Here is a 21007-nt window from a genome sequence, read left to right as displayed (position 1 = left end):
ATGCACTTTTAGTTTTGTTGCAATTTCACCAAAAGCTTATAATTAGGAAATACACACAACACGCTAAACTTATATTCTCTATATGTTAAAAATGTTGCAAAAAAAAAAACGTATTCTCATATAATAAGAATAAGAATAACAATATGATAGCCTAAATTTATATTGCGCTCCAAATGATTTAGATATGGAAAGAGGAATTCTTCTCAACTACCAGCAATAAAGTTTTAAAATTCTTCTTTAGAAAATATTATATTTTGATGTTTCTGCGCAAGTTCAGCAGACAGTGTGGTTCAGGTTTGTTCCGATCAGAGCTCGTGAGTGGAGAGCGCATTTCTGAATATTCCGCAGGGTCGCTCGCTCAACCCAGATGTCCTGTTGCCTGGTTCGAAAATATGTGGAGTAAGGGCTGCTTCCAACTAAAAGTTTTAGTTGTTCATTTAAGTCATTCATGGACAAATCTCACCCTTTATATTTATTTATATTATATTATATAATGAGCGTTTACGTAATATAGCCGCACTCAAGCGCACGACCGCACGCATAAAGCTTGCCACAAAGAACCGGTAAAAGTAATGGTTATAAATGTGTCTAAATACGCTGTGAATGTGAATGTGCATTATACGCTGAGTTTCGGATCATTTATGAGACGAACTCCAGTCACTCACCGGCGCCCCCAATGTCGTAATTGTCTGCTATATTTACTTCTTATAAATCCAGGCAATTGGTTCATGAAACATTGATTAAAATTAAGATATAATTAATACAAAACGAAATTCAATTTAAAGAAAGGCAGCTGTTTTGTTTGAGGTCTCTGTGAAAGTTTTAAAGCAGTCTTTTAGTGGTGCTTTCAGAGCGCTCGTCCGTAACCCGAGAACTGACACGTTGTTTTTTTTCCCTCATAAATGGGTCAATATTGTAATACTTGTTTGTGGGTGTTCTCGGGGCTGCCCTCGGACACGGACGAGTTCTTCTTTAGCCTCTTTTCTCTCTTTATTCGCCCTTTCTCTTTCGCTCTCCTCTCTGTACCCCCCGTCATAATAAAAGTCCTAACATCAACATCCACTATACTGCTGAATTATCATTTAAATATACCAATATAACATCAGCATTAATCTTTTAATTTGATGTGCTTCACTTTTAACTCTTACACTACTTCCCCCTTATGAAAAGAAACGTCCTCGTTTCCGGATATACAGAACAGAAAACAGTTCAGAATGCAAACATGAATTTTTTTTCAGATACAAAAAATACAGATAACACTTTGAATGTGTCAGTTTTTCTGAACTCATTTGACATTACTCCACTCTTTCAACTATACATTACACAATCCGATACTCAAGAATTTTGTTATATATGAACAAGAATATGTGGAGATGGATATTAAAGACATCATACATCCCTATACCGTAATGGAGGGCGCACCAAACGCAGGGCTTAAAGTATTCCGGCACCGTGCCGGATCTCCGGCGTGCGGCCGTGAGGAAGAAAAAATAAATAAAAATTTAAACTTGCATGCGGTTCAGTATTTTCGAGTAAATTGATTTCACCTACCAATCATATGAAAGGAACGCAGCTCTTACAAACGTTACAAGCCTATCAGAAGCAGAGCAGGGCGGGGCCTGGCAACACTGTGTGGTTGAGATTTATACGTCACGTTAGCGTTGTCGGTGAAAGGAGCGCTAATTCATGAAGCTTGTGGATGATGTCATACCCACGGGCGTAATTTCCTATGGGGACACTTTCCAAAATCCCATTGTCCCCCCCACCCCCACTCAAATTCGTTTGTTATGATGTTTAACCGCATGCCGTCATTGCCACGGAGGAGCAGGACCGAGCCTGTGTAAAATAGCTCACTGAATGTTCTGAACAAGTAGCGGTTGCGGCACAGACAGCGATGAAACGCCAGAAACAACAACAGGTGACTTTAATGTCATCATGGATGAAAAGAAAGAAAGGAGATGTGAGTTGGTTCAGTAAATTAGTTCAGGTCAGGATAATCATATTTTCTGTCTACACCTGTTGATAACTGAGCTAACGTTAACATACACTGCTGCTTGGTAACTTCAGACTTGGCTAAATATTTCATTTTAATATTTAATTAAATATTCTGTGTAGCTTACAAAAAAAAAACAAAAAAAACATTCTGTGTAGGCCTACCATGAAAACGAGTCCACTTTAAACCGCAGCATTTTCTGTCAGCAATGTATGACAAGTAGCCTAACGTTAGTGCTGTCAACATAAACGCATGCGATTCATTTGTCCAGCTTTAACGTGTTAAAATATTTATCGCAGCGTCCGTTCTTTCTGTCATCCTTTGGATTATATGATCATGCTCCATCACGCAAATTTTTTAAACTATCAATGCGCGAGCAGACAAAAGAGAACGCGTCAGTGAATGAATGTCCTCCTGAACACACACACACACACACACACACACACACACACACACAGAAAGACGCGCGCCAGTATCGCAGTCGACAGTGTGCCATTGAGTTCTCTTTCGCGCTTGTACGAACCATAACACACACATTTATGCCAAAATGACAGTTTTGTCGAGTATCTTCACAAGAACAGTCAAATGAGTTAAATACAATCTTAAATAGTTCGTAAAGAGTAGAGAATGAGATGCCTGAGATCCTGTCAGCAGCGGCGGGTATTAAAGTGACAGCAATTCTCTCTGTTAGTAAAGTTGCTAACCAAAGAACAATGGGAAAATTACTAACTGCTCAACGCTTAAGGATTAATCTATTTTTCATTATATATATATATATATATATATATGTATATGTATATATACATATATACATATATAATTTATGCAGTGCGGACTGTTTTATAAACGTATTCAATTTCTATATAATTCACATCGGTTAGACAGGTAAGGTACAGGTAAATATGACATTTATTATGGGTTTAAGTGATGATTGTTTTAAGTTTACTTAAATTAAAAGTTGTTATATTTTTTTAAGCCTAATAAATTTCAAATTTTGGAAAAATACATTTTCATCGAGACATAAGTAGCTATATCAGTGATACTGGTCTTCATTCATAAAAAATATGCCATTAACATGCTTGAAAATAAATGGTGCCAATGAAGCCCAAGCCAGTCCATTTCGGAGAGAGTTTGTGTCTTGACATAGCTGGAAGATCAACCCATACAAGATCATGAGGTTGATAAGCCACATGTCGGACATGACGGTCGTAGTAATGCTTTTGTTATCTTCAACGGTGGTAAAAGCAGAGCGTAGTCGTCCCAGCATAGAATGTGCATATTCAGCTGGGGTTCCAGGTGTAGCCCTGGAAGTGGCTGGGGGCACACCTAGAAGAAAATCAGCAGGTAGGCGAGCTTCTCTGCCATGTGCTAAGAAGAAAGGTGTATGCTTGGTTGAGGAATGAACAGTAGTATTGTAGGCAAATTCAACCTGTTTTAAGTGGACATCCCATTCCCCACCTTTGGTATACAAATATTTTGCAAGTTGATCTTTTATGGACCTATTGGCACGTTCTACCATACCGTCTGACATGGCATGATATGGGGATGTCCGTGTTTTACGAATCCCAAGCAGGGAACACAGTTCTTTCACCAAATCAGAATCAAACTGTCGGCCTTGGTCAGTGTGCAAACTCTGGGGCACACCATGTTGGCTCACATAGTCTTCAAATAAGCACTTGGCGACAGTTGTTGCATGTTGATCAGTAACTGCATAGAGATTGAGGTATTTGGTGAAGTAATCCATTACTACAAGAACATACCGATTACCTTTTTGTGTAATGGGCAACTCCGTTAGATCTGCAGCAACTTTTTCAAAAGGCATGCTTGTGACTATGTTTTGCATTGGGGCCTGCTGATGAGGTGTTTGTAGTCTCCTTGATTCACAAGCTTGACATTGAGCACACCATTGTGTAATGTCCCTAGACATGTGGGGCCAGTAGCATCTCACTAGAGCACGTTGCAATGTCTTTTGTGCACTGAAATGTCCAGAGAGTGAATGACCATGCAAAGTCTCAAACACGTTACGTTGTAGTGCAGTTGGAACTACAACTTGCAAAATCTGTTCACCTGGTGGAGGTCTGACTCTTCGACAAAGGACATGATCTACAAAGGTAAGCCTTTCGAACTCTTTCCATAAATGCCTGAATCCATGAGCAGCCCCTTTGAGCGTTGCATATGGGGGTCTTTTCTGCATTAACACCCATTCAGAGACAATGCTCAAAACAGGGTCATCTTTCTGAGCCTGTAGCATTTCGTCACTATCCATACCCAGGCGTGTAACACTGGAAAAGGCAGAAAACGCAGAATTTGAAGGCTCAAACCCAGAACCGGCACCAGAAGAAAAAGGCTGTGCAGAAGTAGGATGTGATTCGGCTACCTCAGTCTGTGTCGAAATAGAAACACAATGGACAGGCTTGATCTCCAAGTCATTGGAAATGTTGCTCTCCCTGTCAGGTCGACGAGACATGGCATCAGCATTGGCATGTTTGTGACCATGTCGGTGTAGGGCTGCACAATTAATCGAATTTTAATCACGATCACGATTTTGGCTTCCCACGATCAAATTCGTGTGATCGAGCGATATTTAAAATGCGTCATTCATTCACGCTTTGTATTAAAGGTTTTTTTCTTTTCTTCAAAGCCAGTCTAGCGCGCTGTAAAGCCACTGTCTGATCACATGCGTCCATGCACCAATCAGAGTTGTTACCTGCACCGCGCAGCAGCTCAGTCAGTTTGCAGATGTAGACAGTCACAGACAGAAGACAGAGTCGCGTGAGGAAAATACCACAACAGATAGCAGGCTATAATCTATCTTAACAAAGAAAAAATGTCTAACGTAGCAGAGGGAGCGGCCGAGGGGCTTGTCCCGAGAATCGGATCGTCATCAATTGTGTGGAAACATTTTGGGTTTCAGGCAAGTGACACAAAACAAGAACAGGTCATATGCAAAGAGTGCCATAAAGTTGTTTTGGCACCACAAAGCAACACAACGAACCTCTTTAACCACTTAAAAAAACACCATAAAGTTCAATACGATAAATGTATGAGGGCCAAGAAATGCGTTGCAAAGACTAATCATCCCACAACATCAACTCAGACATCCATCGAAGCGAGCCTCTTTAGCGCATCACCATACCCATCCACCTCCCAAAGACACAGTGAAATAACGAATGCAGTCGCATTTCATTTGGCTAAAGACGTGCTCAATAAACACGGTGACAAACGAAGGCTTTAAATTCTTGGTCAACACTCTGGATAAACGATACGTGATGCCCTCGCGTAATTATTTTTCAAAGGTGGCACTACCTGCGATGTACAGAAAACGCAGAGGAGAAATAGAGCTTGATCTTGCCAATATAAAGTACTTTGCAACTACAACGGATCTGTGGTCAAGCAGGACAATGGATCCGTACATGAGTTTGACAATTCATTACATCGATGAGGATTTTGCAATGCAGAGTAGATGCTTGCAAACATCTTTTTTCCCGCAAGATCACACAGGAGAGTCAATTGCCCAGGGCCTGAGGGAGGCGATGGCCTCTTGGAGCTTGCAGGAGGATCGGCTTGTCTGCATTACAACAGACAACGGAGCTAATGTGGTGAAGGCAGCTTCTCTAAATAATTGGAGTAGTCTTCAGTGCTTTGGCCACAGACTCCATCTAGCAATAGGTGAGTAAAAGTTATATTAAAAAAATATTCAAAGAATTGTATATTAAGTAAAAAAATATATATTAAAGAAAAATATTACAATAATTGTATATTAATTAAAAATATATATAATTAATTGAAATAATTTGCTATTTGTGATTATTAATTGGAGTTGATCATTACTTATTTTGCTAATGTGTGTGCATATGTTACTGAATCTGATAATAACAATAGTAGCTTAATAATAACAACTGTTATTTCTGCTAGTGTTAAGAAACCAAAACCAAACAGTTTTACTCATGTTGTCTGACATAAGATTTAACTAACTTTAATCTTGAACAATATGATTCGGGTTGTTTATCAAATCTGTGGTTTAATTTTACATATGATTTGACTTGTTCATGTTCTTTTTTAGAGAATGCAATGAGAGATCCTCGGATTGATCGAGCAGTGGGTCTCTGCAAAAAGCTGCTAAGCAGTTTCTCTTACAGCTGGCGACGTAAAAAGCAGCTGACGGAGGCACAAAGAGAACTGAAGCTTCCATAGCATACACTGAAGACTGAGTGTCCCACAAGGTGGGGATCAAGGCAAGCAATGATTGCACGAGTCCTGGAGTAGCAGAGGGCGATTTCTCAGGTCTTGTCCGATAACAGAAAAGCCAGACATCTCATCCCTACCTGGCAGGACACAGATGTCCTTGAGGCCATAAACAAATCCCTCAGCCCTTTATTGGAATTTACTGATGCGCTTTCCAGTGAGAAGTATGTCAGCGTTTCCTTTGTGAAGCCAGTCCTCCACCTTTTCAGATCCTCCATCTTGAAAGTGAACGAAGATGAGACAGACCTAACCTGCACCATTAAGACAAAAATCCTGAGCTATCTGGATGAAAAATACAATGACCCTCTGACACAAGAACTGCTTGATATGGCTTCTGCGCTAGATCCACAGTTCAAGCTCAGCTACGTCAGTGAGGACAATGTTGCACCAATTCATGCCAGACTGACTTCTGAAATGGCGAGGACTGCACCTGCAGCCATGGCTGTAAGTAAATGTATATAATTGCAGAATATATGATAAATTAATGCTTTTAAGTGGATTAAAATGATATGAGTAGTACTTATGGGGCGGCTTGTGTCAAAATGATTAATGACTTTGACCTTTGACCTTTGTGACAGGTTGAACTTCCTGTGACCTTTTATGATTGATGGGTTGTACTTCCCGAATGGGGTTATAGGATTAACCTATTGACCTCTCCCACGCATCGATCATGTTGTATGACAGGTGCTTAATCCGTTTTAAACCTAGTTAGTCCTAAGGGACTGTTCGTTATTTATTTAAGGGGCCACCGGAGGAGTTTTGAGATCTGTTGTCAAAAAAGACATGACCCTCCCTTCGCCAGCAATAATTTTTTATATGACCCTCCAAAATGATTGTGAAAAAAGGCATGACCCTCCCCGATAATTTATTGATTAGCCTAATTCTGTACTGGCTTGCGCTTGGCAAAGATGTTCAGATAGTCATTGTTTGTTTGTTTTTTAAACCATAAACTCTTGCTTTCACATCTTACTAGGGCTGTAACGATAGACCAAAACCTACGATTCGGTTAGTATCACGATTTTTGATTTTAGATTTGAAAAAAATCATGTTTTCGGTGCTGATGCGGTGTGACTCGTTCAACATGTGGGTGGCGTTGCAAATAAAGCATCTAAAAGCTGTCACAAAGAACCGGCAAAAGTAATGATTATTAATATGTCATATATAGCTAGACATTTTAATTGTTTTTAATAAACAAGTGTTTTCTGTGTCTACTGCAAAGATGAAGTTGACGATGCGTCGCGATCTTCTCAGAACGCGCCAGAGAGAAATGCACATTTCATAAGGAGAAAGCAGTCTGTTTTCCTTCGTTTTGAATTGTTCTGCATGTTTAAAAGTAGACATTTCAAGCTTTCTATATATTTCTCAGGTCTGTGAGGCAAGTAGCATACCTTACGCTGAGCTTCGGTTCATTTATGAGACAAGAGTCCAGTTCACTCGCCCGCGCCTCTGTGTCATGATTATCTATTTTCTACTATATTTAGACTAGCCTACTTCTTATTTATTAAATCCAGATGAAACATTGATTAAAATTAAGATAAAATTAATTTAAAAAAAACGAAATTCACTTTAAAGAAAGGCTTTGTGCTTTCTGTTTGAGGTCTCTGTGCAATTTTTAAAGTCGCTTCAAAGCAGTCATGTCCGTGCGTAATGGAGAACTGTCACGTCCGTAACATTTTTTTTTTTTCACATAAATGCAAACACGAAAAATAAAATAAAATTAATATAAAATTGAATTTTCTGTGGAGGCCGATCTTTATTCATCCGGTGGGTATATATATTTTGGTTTGCACAGTGTAATTTATAGAATTACTGAAAAAATATTTTGCCACCTAAAAGTTAGTTTTTTTTGTCACGTCACATGTGTATTTCCCTCATATTAACTATAAAACGCATGTGTAGACTGATATTTTTCTAATGTCTTGACTCCTTTCAGACGTTTCAAATAAATGCATTTTCTGAGAATTTTTATTTTAAGTTTTGACTGCAAATGTCACCTCCATTCACTGGAATCGCCCAATTTTAACGAAATTATCCTCAACTGGTTTTTGTGGTGTAGGTATTTTATGTTAACTTAAATAATAGCCTACTAATAGTGATTTAAAGATGTGGTAGCGCTGCGAAGATCGCGAGTCGTCAACTTCATCTGTCTAGCCGACACTGACATAAAAAATAACTGTTTTATTAGTAAACAATTAAAATGTCTCCTGCTATATTGAACATATTTGCCTGTTCCTTACAAAACACTGACAGTGGGTTTTTTGACCAATTTTTTTTTTTTTTGAGGAGCTGCGGACAAATTATTTCGACACACACACACACACAATAGCCTATTGATAAACAGGATTTTTTGTTGCTTTTTTAATACAATAAAAATTTCATTTAATTTATTGTTTAATAAAATTATAAGCCTATTATTTTTAGTTTATTAACAGCAACAACAGCTGTAAAGATGAAGTTGACGATCGCCATCTCCGTAGTAGTGAACACGCCTATAGAGAGAAATGCACATCATTACATAACCAGAGAGTAGCCTATTTCCTTTCGTTTTAAATTGTTAAAAAGACATTTCAAGCTTTCTTAAGATATATTTCATGTAGCCTATGTGAGGCATATGCTGAGTTTCGTTAAGTTAGGATGAGATGCGCTTCTGTTTACGAGCAGTGCAAGTGACCACGCGGGCGCCTCTATGATTGTGTTGTCTGCTATATTTGGTATTTGGCAATTGGTTGATAAAAAAAAAAAAAATTAAAATTAAGATAGCCTACAATTTATACAAAACGAAATTCACTTAAAAAAATCGTTTTCTGCAAAACAAAACTTAATTAAGTGGTCAAAATCATGTCTGACCCGCTCCATGTCTCTCGATATTGCGTATACTCGTGTTTGCGGTTCACTTTTCGTAATCAACATAGATGAAAAAATAACATTATTATATTTTAACAAAAATGAAACTAATTTAGATTATTTAATGGTAACAACACAGTAGGCCTACAGACTCTGTATTTGTACAAATTGCTGCACATTCATTTTATTCTGAATTTTGCACACAAGTTGAAAGGCATTTGTTATGCATGCATGTAAAACATATCTGCAACATTTATCAAGTTCACTGATAATTATGCGTGCATTTATTAATTATTATCTTAATGAATAATGTAACAAGGACGAAGCATGTAAACTGTTTGTTTAGAATTTGGATCGATCATCGCAAATAGATCCGAATGAAGAAACGTACAAAACCATAGGCTATAGAAAATGGGTGGGCCCGGACCTAAATGCCCACCCGGGCCCAGTGGTACGGTAGCGCCGCGGCTGGTGGTAGCCCTACATCTTACACATCGTGGAAACAAAATAAGAATGGAAACTAAAATATGCAGTTTTGCCCTACAGCGCACATTCTATCAGCAGTTTTGGCGCCTCAGTCCCAATATTGTTAAACTCGACGTACGTTCACATCACATGTTAATGCAGCGGTAGAGTTACACTCACAGGACACTGTGCACTTAACAAAAGTTCATTATTTGCTCGTGCTTTAAAGCTTTGCCGGGTAAACATTTCTTTGGCATTCTGTTCTGACATGATGCACTTTTTCTAAGCGCGAACTGAAGCGCACACTGTCAAACAGCGCCAAACTGGATTTTTGTTGGGTCAGACCCATCTGATATCGAAGGGGGGCTGATAACGCGAGATCAACATGGAGCTAAATGGAAAAAAATAGCACCAAACAAGCCACTTTGAAATGTTGCTGTTTTAATGAATATAAAAGTTGGGTGACCCTCCCCCTAGACTAAAAAAAGTTGGATGACCCTCCCCTCAACAAAGAAAAAAAAGACATGACCCTCCCCTATTTTCCTCCGGTGGCCCCTTCCATAAATACCGAACGGTCCCTAAATCATAGTTTTGAAGGATAGTTTTGACGGAAGGAAATAAAACAGATGTTGTTTTTCCGGATAGTTTTGACGGATAGTTTTGACAGATAGTTTTGTCGGATAGTTTTGCCGGATAGTTTTGACGGCTTCAAACAGCCAGTGTCATGTTATACGGATGTGTGTGTGTGTGTGTGTGTGTGACAGACAACAAGCTTTGTGTCATATGTGTGTGTGTGAAGAAGGGTTATATAGGACATGTTGTACGGATGTATGTGTGTGTGTTATATAGGACATGTGTCACAGATGCCTTTGGCATCCCCCACCCTTGCATTCCTGAGCAGTATATAAATGGGGACAGTGTGTTCTAAAACCACCATCAGAAACATGAGCTACATGAGCATGGATGGTTTATCCTCTCCTCAATCCCCAGAGTCGGGGCTGAGCAACCAAATGACAGAAAGTCTGACTATGGCCCCGAGAAAACCTTTCGGACACATCCGTTTGACAAGTTTTCTCCATGAAATTTCGGAATGGACTAAAGGGGAATTTATGATGTGTAGTAACCGTGTATACGGATACAAATTTCACAAACCAACTCGAGTTGTTACGCTCTACACCACTGACGGCGTCGGTGAGTTTCAGGCCGGGGAAGACGAGTGTCTGGTATTTCCTGAAAAAGACTGGTCTCTATTTTACAAACGTGTCTGGAAGGATCTGAATGACGGCGGCGAGGAACCTTTGTACGTGGGGGAGTGGGACGGGGTGACCCCGAATGTCCGGTACCGTGTGGTAGGTGACCATACGCAAAAGAAGCCGAATGATTCTGTTTACATATTCTGTTGTAAAGACAAGACAAAGCTCAACAACACTCGGTTGGGGCACATCCTGCCTAACGAGCATCACGATCTGTATGAAATGCAATTTTTGTTCAAGTGGTGCGATCTGGATGTACTGAACAGGGTTTTTTCAATCATCAACAAAATGTTCAAATGGTGCGACATGCATGACGGATACAACAAAATTAAAGTGCAGCTGTTCCACCCTGAGAGATGTGCACGGAGCAGCACATACGCTCTGCCGTCCCCGCCCATTCACTACAGTCATCATAAAGCTCGACGGTCGGACCTTGTCAAGCGTCGTTATATAAATCAAGGCTGAAGCGCTCCAACGTCCCCACCCCCTTTTCCACAGCGATCATAAATGACAGCGATCAGACCCTCCCAAGCAGCATTTATAAACCATGGCTGAAGACGGTACTTCAGAACCCGATCATGTGTGCAGCTGCGGTATCTCTTTCGGCAGCATTCTCGACCCTCCCGATGACGACACAACCCTCCATACTCTGACTGACGCCTGCGGACCATCGGGCCTCCACAAAGACTGGGCTCCGGCTAAAACGATCAAACGTCGCATAGACTTGGAACCGTGCTTTGAAAACGATTGTGCTCCTGGCAACATTATCAGCCCTGAACCCTCGGACCTCCAAATTAACTGCGGTCTGACTAAAACTATCAAGCGTCGCTTAGGCTGGGATCCGTTGATCGAGTGCGACTGCGCTTGCACTAGACCTTCACCGCCACCATCACCATCCTACAAAAAACATAGATCCGGCAGCCTGACTTACCTCATCAACCCTGACAAAGACCCTGAATCGTCCGACGATGGATGCGACGACGGTCCAGCTAACAATATCAAGCCCGAAAAAGACTTGGATTCGGACATCGAGCGCGACGGCCCCCCTGGGGCAGACAAAAGTTTCAGGCTCGATAACGATCGGGAACCGCACGACGCATCTACAATCAACCGGACCCTGCCTCATTCTAATCACGTCGTCGACGTCACAGACGGATGTTTCAGTGACGTTGGGTTCAAAATCATAAAAGGCGCGACCATGGTTTTGCTGCAACATCTCCTCTACGAAAAGCAGAAGGACGAGTGTGAGGGCTGTGCTATTAACCATCCTAGCCAGCTGCAACATTCCTGTCTGTTTGACCCTCCCAACTACTACTTCGACACCCACTTTGACGAACTTACAGGCAAACTGTTTAAACCCTCTTTTCATACCATCATCACTACCCTACTGGAGCGGTGTGGGTTAAAATCTCAACCCCATCGTATTCTAGGAACAGTCGGGACTATTCTGCGCGAATTAAAAGACGAACCATTCATCACCCCCAAGGTAGAAGAAATCAGGGCGAGACTTCTGGACAAACCCTGCAAGGAAATAGTCTACGATGTCGTTGATCTCTGGGAAGCTCTTCCAATCGTCAATTGCGAGTGATCAAGTCAGCTCCAGCAGCAGCAGCATGCCCGATGACGACAGCCGAAAGAGTTTCATCGAATACATGTTCAAAGGACATTACAGACAACAGCTGATTTCATTAATGCAAATAACCATCGAGTATTCAAGTGATTCGGATGATGATTCGGATGATGATGATGATGACCCTCTTGAAACCATACGTTTAAGAAATCTCAAGAAACATATGATGTTAATAAGAGGTACGCCTAATTCTTGGGACAAATTGGTAAACATATGTGTCTCTGGTGTTGAGCCACCCTCTGTACTGGTAAAAGATGCTCTGATTATGATGACTGAATGCAGCGATGAGTTTGCAATCCCCGATGTACTCTGTATGTGTGCGTATGTGTCAGATGTATGTAAGCTAATGATTAGAAAACTAAGTTCCGATGACAATGACAGCGAAAGAATTATCGAATGTTTGTCGATTACATCCTAGACAAAAACATGATGGCCTGCAGAAATTTCCTCTATTGGTTAGGGGTCGGCAACCTTTTTGTCATAAAGTGCCATTTTTAAGTTTCCGAGTTCATCACTGTGCCACAACACACATAGCCTATATATATATATATATATATATATATATATATATTAGAGGTGGGCATAGATTAATTTTTTTAATCTAGATTAATCTAGATTAATTTTGAAATTAATCTAGATTAATCTAGATTAAAATGGCTCATTTGAATTCTGCCGAAGGCATTCAGAATATGTGTGCTACTCAAATAATGACTATAAAAGAACGGGTTTCTCAAGCCAGGTGGCGCATTAGACCAGGGGCTCATCTCCTGTTTCCACAATGCATCACAAACTGCTTGAGAAAGCTGTTCTACTCATAGACTGTAAAAGGTTACTACTGTACTGTTACCGTCCATAGGCAACATTAGGTAGGCCTATGTTATTATCAACTACTATAGGCTATCAATTAGGGATGGGCGATATGGCCTAAAATCTATATTGTGATATACATTGCAGCCTCTTGTGATAACGATATACAGTATATTATAATAAAACCATTTCAGAACAGGTTACACAGACCCTGCTAAACAACTGCTAAATGTATTTTTTTAAAGGGTATATGTAGTTTTGAGAACATATATTGTGCAAAACTGTGAGTATACAACATAATTTTGCAGATAAATAAAATTTAAGTACACTAGCTGCAGAGACTTAAGTAGGTCTAATGTTTATTATAGCTTTGAGCTTATGAAACCCCAAATTTAAAGTGATATTGTCTAACTGATGTCTTTTCAGTTAAAAAGAAACACAACAACGATTCTTAAAATCGGGCGTAGACAGAGATTATGTGTTGACGTTATACCAAGATATATTGGAATGAGAATAATACGCGCGCTGGTATTCAGTGATATCATGTTTCGTTTTGAATTTGAGGTGGTAGAACGGATTAGTCGTGTGTTAACTTACCGAACCGTTACCCCACACACTCGGATAGTTTGCTGCTGTTTGTCGGACGGCTTAAATCCGAACCAAGTCCAAATAATGGATGTTGCAGCTTTCACTTTCAGCCGTGTTTACTTAAGATGACGACGAATATGCGTTGCAGCCGGGTTTACCTCGCGGCCGCGGGTAGATTGCGTCATCATCTCCCAACCCAACTTGGGGAATAGATTAACGGCGATATTTTTTTTATCGCGCGATAAGAGTCTCGCGTTAACGCCGATAACGGCCCACCACTAATATATATATATATATATATATACACACACACACACACACACACACACACACACACTCATATAAATACACAAACATTTTACATTTTCATAATGGCTTACACAGAAATAGTACAGAAATTTAAATATTTCTCTTGAAATTTGTTTTAGATTTAGATAGACAATTTAATAGTATTTATTACTCCTAACTAGAGAAGCACCGATTACAATTTTCTAGGTTGATTCCGATTTCCGATTTTTCATTGAGTTTGACCTGCCAATACCTATTTTAGCCGATTCCGACTTCATTTTTTCTAACCACTTTACAGCTCACACAAATATTCATTTTCTATATATTTTTTTTATAAAATACCAAATCCTTTTACCCAAACTGAATAATAAAACAAGTTTAAATGGGTACATTTTATATAAATATTTTTGAGTCTTCATTTTCTGTTCTGACATAACCTAATCCAGTTCTTGTTAAAACACACTAGACATGCACATTATGTGCATTTTGGGCACTTTTGTTTGAAATCATATTTATTTTGTCCATCAAAAGTGTGCTTTCACTTTAATTGAGCGTGAGCAACGCAGACAAAATAGACTCGCCGGCAAAACCCGCGCTTCACTGCTGCAGCTGCTCACGCGACGCTCCTGTTGGGCGCTCACGCGCTGCTCCTGCTCCCGGTGTGAATGCACTCATTTATTAACATGCACGCTGAAAAAAATATGCGTGTGACCGGCATTTGACCGGCATAAAATACATACACTTCTCTCGCATTTGCTTGTGTGCCAGCGATTAACCCTCCGCGTGCCAGTGTTGGCACGCGTGCCATAGGTTGCTGATCCCTTAGACTCACTGATGTCATTTTCTATCCTGTAACATCGCTGTTATAACCATTTTACTTTTTTAGTCTGTGTATGTAATGACATTATATCCATATTCTACTTTTAGTGTGTATTTTTATTAATCCCATCATATCCAATTTTACATATTGTATTATATTAATATCATTTTACTTAGTCTCCTGTATGCATGTTTTGTATTATATCCATTTTTATTATCTTCTATTATATCCATTTTTTACATATAGTATGTATTTTTTTTATATCAATGTCAATGGGTCCGTCTAAGCGATAAACAGGTTTCAGAATGGTTGGCTGGTGAGGACGCTTACACATTACACAAAACAGCAGGGACGTGCACAGGGGGGTTGCTCAGGTTGCCCGGGCAACTGCCCATATGCCCTTCACGACTCACGTTGCCCTCCCGAATGAAAAAAAAACAACAAAAAAAATTACAATGGATGCAGAATTTCACGTAGGCCTAGATAAATAAATAAATAAATAAATAAATAAATAAATAAATAAATAAATAAATAAATCGCAAAGCCTCATTCACTTCCATTCGGGCACCGGAAGTGAAAGTCAGTAGGGGAAGGGCAAACTCTGTTTGGCTGCAGCGCTGCACGCGACCGGCTGAGCCTGCATGAGCGGCCCTAGATGGAGATTGTCGCGGTTGTCGGGTGAGACGACTCAACGTTGTCGGAAAAGGTGAGTTTGTGATGTATAACAAACGAACGATCATCATCAGGGTTCCAGACTGCGCGACCATTTTTTGAGAATGTGCGAGTTAAAATTTTATGTGGTCGGATTTGTGCGAGTGCATGGTCATGTACTACTCAGTTAAATTCACGCGTGAATTTTCCTGCATTGAACTTGTTTTAGCGCCTGCCAAAGTGAGTTTTTGTCCCGCCAAAGTCTTATTTGATCGGTGAGTAATGTAGATGAACTGATGCGCTTGTTTAACTGAGAGAGAGAGAGAGAGAGAGAGAGAGAGAGAGAGACCCGGTCGCGCGCGCGCACTCTCTCTCTCTTCGGAGCCAGGCAAAAGTGTAATTAAACAAGACATCACCGTCTCCAAACTAAGCGCCGTCTTGCTCGCTCTCCCTCGCACATATTAATCAAAAAAAAACGACAAGGTGGTAAAAGGTCGGAAGTTTCATGTGGAGCATTCGGAGATTTTTTTGTCCTGAATTACCGCTGGGCTGGGTGTAAATTGTGCTAAATAAGTTGCCTTATCTTCTCTGAAAAGCGTTCCGGACATTCAGCTGACATAAAACAAAACTTTAATTAAACGGAAAAAAAAAACTATCCAGTGATGAAATGTTTTCTGTGTTGACACAAATCTTGGATGTCCATGTCCTAACTGCTGGGATAATCACACAACGCGCATGACACGTCCAATTCGCGAACTAATGACTTATTTGAACCGATTCATTTTAATGAATGGTTAAACAACTGATCTTTCCAACAGTGAACTCAGGAGACGTCTGAAACGGTGTATAACTAATCAGTAACACTTTACAATAAGTTTATTATTTATATTAGTTTACTATTATTCTATAAGTTTATTATTCTATTTATTACATAAATTACATAAAAAGTACAATTTGCTTACTCAAGCTTAAGCTTTAAAATAAATAAAACCACTTGTTTTTTTGAAAAGCATATGACTATTTTTCCACAGTGCTATCAAGAAGAAGCGTTAAAGAATCGGATCGATAATCAAAATCGTCAGTGGCATTATTATTGTTAAAATCTGTGTTATTATTAGTAGTAGTTAAGGTGATTGAGTGCTATTTCAGTGTTTTACTTCTTTGTGTATATATATTTTAATAAAGACCCTGTTATTCTCAGTCCTTCATAGCCCGTGAGTTTTTTTTGTTTTGTTTTTTGGAGGGGGGGGGGGTTGCCCTTTTTTCATGTCAGAGCAACTGCCCCTCAAAATTCCTGTGCACGTCCCTGCAAAACAGCGCCTATAAAATACAAACGAAATAGAGTGGTCGTGTACGGGGTGGATACGCAATTCCAGGCCGATCTCGTTGACATGATCGCCTACGCCAAGGATAATGGCGGTCATAAATATCTGCTGACGTGCATAGACGTATTTAGCAAGTACGCCTGGGTTCGCGTGTTGAAGAATAAGGTTACTAGAGGTTACTAGAGCGTTCAAGTCTATACTCGAAGAGGGGCGTGTGCCGCAGAAATTGCAGACGGATCAGGGAAAGGAATTTTTTAACAAACAATTTCAAGATGTAATGAAAAAGCACGACATTAATCATTTAGCTACCGCTACCGATTTGAAAGCCAGCGTCGTGGAACGATTTAATAGAACGTTAAAAAGTCGTATGTGGAGATTTTTAACGGCTACAAATTCCCGACGATACATAGATGTCTTACAAGACATTATGCTGGGGTACAACACCAGTTATCACCGAAGTATCAGAATGAGACCCGTAGACGTCGACAAAGTAAACGAGGGTCAAGTGTTTCAAAACTTGTACGACGATATAAAGAAGACCGAGAGACCCGTATTTAAATTCAAAGTCGGCGACGTCGTCAGGATTTCTAAAGTGAGAGGTCCGTTCGCCAAAGGTTATGAGCAGAATTACACAGAGGAATTTTTCACCGTATCCGCGTGTATTCCGCAACAACCACCGGTCTACAGACTCAGCGATTATGACGGCGATGTCATCGAGGGGGTTTTTTATGAAAAAGAATTGCAAAAAATAATTGTGAGTAAAAACAAATCTTTTAAGGTGGAAAAGATTTTAGGTCAGAAAAAACAAGGGAAATCTACGCTTGTTTTAGTGAAATGGCTAGGCTGGCCTTCAAAATTTAATAGTTACATAGATAAAAAAACTCTGCTGGACTTAAAACACCCCGACGTTTAACGGGTGAGGTCATACGAGCGAAGGACCGTCATGGATGATCACGGGTTCTACGTCACGTTACCGTGCAATGCATCTAGGTCGGTTTATCCTGAAAATCGCATATCCGCCTATACAACCCGACTGGCACAAGCTATAGACTTGAAAGGACAATGGGAAGTCGGACTCGCCTAAATCGAATATCCTAGAAGCTGGTACAACTTTAATGATGAAGACGGTCATTTCATCCTACATACGGCCCCGGAACCCCCGGGTAGCAACCCCTCCGATATCGGTTTTTCTAATATTGCGAAATTATACATAAGCGGGGGTTACTACCAAAACATCCGTGCGATCCTCTGTGCTATAAATCAACTTATGGCACCAGTGGCAGTATTGAATCACGACGAATTAAAAAACAAGGTGTTTCTGGTTGCGAAACCCAACATTTCAGTGAGTTTTCGGGGTAGACTCGCTACTATTTTAGGAATGACGCTAAAACCTCTCGGAGGTTTAAACTATCATAAAAAAACAGATTTTTCCGCAAACGTCATCATGTACGCCCCTCATCAATGTGATATCAACGCGGGGTTCTACACATTGTACGTTTACACAGACATCATCCAGTATCAAGCGGTCGGTGATTCTCACGTCCCCCTTTTGAGATGCGTACATATATCGGGTAAAAGCAACGACGCGGTCATTGCTAGATACGACAACCCACATTACGCATCGATCAAGATCACATCACCGACATCACCATAGAGTTGAAGGACGATCAAAACCAAGAAGTACCATTTTCTTACGGGAAAGTCATCGTAAAACTACACTTTAAACCAAAAAATGGTTTATTATAGACCCGGAGAGACCGCGGACTATGTCAGCTACTACCGAAATCAGGCCGGAGGCGGTTTTCCCGGGTATGCCAGGGGAGGAGTTATGTATGGAGCAGGCTTAGGGGGTCTTTTCAGAGGCCTGTTCAGGATGGCTATACCTCTGTTAAAAAGAGGATTTAGCATCGCAAAACCCCACCTAAAATCGGCCGCTAAAAATATAGTATCCGACGTCGTCTCAAACGTATTGACGCGTTCGCAGAACGATAAAGCTCAAGACGGATCAGGTCTGATGGTCATGGCCCGTAAGAGGATGTCTAAACCACCGGGTGTCAGGAGGCGTGGTCAGTGGGGAAAGAAGAAAACAACACATGGACCAAAGAAACGCTCATTCGTACGCAGAAAGCGTAAGAAGTCTGTTAGTCGAAACGCGACGATCAAGAGAGTCGCAAAAAACATTTTCTAACATGGCGTTATTGCACCGCATGTCGGGAGAGTGCATCAAGTCCGAGTTGGACCTATTTACAGTCCCGCTGACGCAGACCGTTATTGAGAAAAACGGCTATTTAGAAGTAGCCCCATTATCGGCCATATCGGACTCTGCACCATTGGAGTTTTTTATCGTCGGCAACGGCGATGATTATTTGGATCTTAATAACACGATGATCTATCTACGGGTGAAAATCAAAGAGCCTGACGGAGACGATATCCCCCACCCGTCAACGGTGGGTCCAATAAACTACCTGGCTGCTAGTATGTTTTCACAAGTCGACGTAACCCTCGGCGACCGCCTGATATCGCAAAGCTCCGATACTTATCCCTATCGCTGTATCCTTGAAAGTCTGCTCAACTACGGTAAAGATATGCTGGAATCTAGTTTCTCCGCCGGTTTGTTTCACAAAGACACAGCCGGTCAGATGGATGTACGCGACCCCGCAGGCCGTAACGAGGGGTTGACGAAGAGAACGACCTACACCGCTCGAAGCAGGGAGGTGGAACTTCTTGCCCCCATACACAGCGATATATTCTTTCAGGAAAAACTTTTAATTAATGGTTTGGATTTAAAACTACGCTTTATACGGGCAAAGAATGAATTCTGTCTGATGAGGTCCGACGACGGGGCTTACAAATTACATATAGTGGCGGCGTCCCTATTTGTCAAAAAAGTTTCTGTATCGCCGCCGGTGAGACTGGCTCACGCCCAGACGCTGCTTTCGACCACGGCAAAGTATCCCATCGATAGGGTCTGTCTAAAATCGTTCTCCATACCCGCCGGCTCTCGTGTTTCGAATCAAGAAAATTTGTTTTTAGGAACACTGCCAAAGTCTATCGTTATCGGTATGGTCGACAACGACGCATTCACCGGCTCCTACGAAAAAAATCCATTCGCGTTCAAACATTACAGTCTGGAATTCCTAGCAGTCTACGTAGACGGTCAACAATTTCCCGCCAAGCCTCTACAACCTAATTTCGATGCCGGTTTGTCAGTACGTGAATATTATCAGCTGGCGATGACGACCGGGAGACACCTTAAAGATCGACAGCTCTGTATCGACAGGAATGATTACCTGAACGGATACACGCTCTACGCATTTAACCTCACGCCGGATGAGGCCTGCGGCCAGCACATTTCCCTCATCAAGTCCGGGAACATCAGAGTCGAAGCTCGTTTCAGACAAGCGCTGCCGAATACCATTAATTTAATAATTTACGCCGTATTCGACAGTCTCATTGAAGTGTCTAACCGCAGACAGGTACTGATCGATCACTACTGAGAGATGAACACGCTACAACTCGCAGCTATCATGGATAAAATAGCATGCAGGGCTAATTTTCTCGGGGTTTTTCCGAGCGATCAACTACCCAAAAAAACGCTGAGGATCTTACCGTCGATGGGGATCATTAATACCGACCCAGCTCGATTGCCGGGTGAGCATTGGGTCGCCGTTTATTTAACCCAAGAGGGGACCGCTTGTTTTTTCGACAGCTTCGGCAATCCGCCCAACAGCCCCCGCTTTCCAATCAGCATCAATAACTTTCTAGCCCTCAACGACGTTGACGTATTATATTCCGACAGACGCGTACAGGATTATTCATCGGATACCTGCGGACAGCACTGTGTGTTTTTTCTATATCATTTAGCTAGAGGTCACGACTATAACCATGTGATGAAACTATACACCGATGATTATATTAAAAATGATAAAATGGTGTCCCTCTTTGTGAAGAGATTGAGACCGCATGTTTGTAATGATAAAATGTTATCCTGCATTCATTGCGTGCAGACATGTTTGACGTATAAATAAAAAAAGCTTAAACCATTATATTTCTCATCGTCTTTTATTTAATGATCACACAAAATCGTTACATTTCCAA

At 40.8% G+C, this 21007-nt stretch overlaps 1 protein-coding gene across 1 annotated transcript; it reads left to right on the top strand.

Annotated features, from left to right (window-relative positions):
* Positions 1 to 19098: 19098 nt before the first annotated feature.
* Positions 19099 to 20406, top strand: LOC308682867 (uncharacterized protein F54H12.2-like; the record flags this gene model as incomplete). The annotated part of the gene is made up of 1 exon (XM_081352806.1): positions 19099 to 20406. One exon carries the CDS (start codon positions 19099 to 19101, stop codon positions 20404 to 20406), a length of 1308 nt encoding a protein of 435 aa, XP_081208932.1.
* Between the last annotated feature and the right edge of the window lie 601 nt (positions 20407 to 21007).

Source organism: Scardinius erythrophthalmus, assembly GCF_964197995.2.
Source record: "Scardinius erythrophthalmus genome assembly, chromosome: 22".
Taxonomy (NCBI): Eukaryota; Metazoa; Chordata; class Actinopteri; order Cypriniformes; family Leuciscidae; genus Scardinius; species Scardinius erythrophthalmus.
This window is presented reverse-complemented; position numbering and strand designations above follow the sequence as displayed.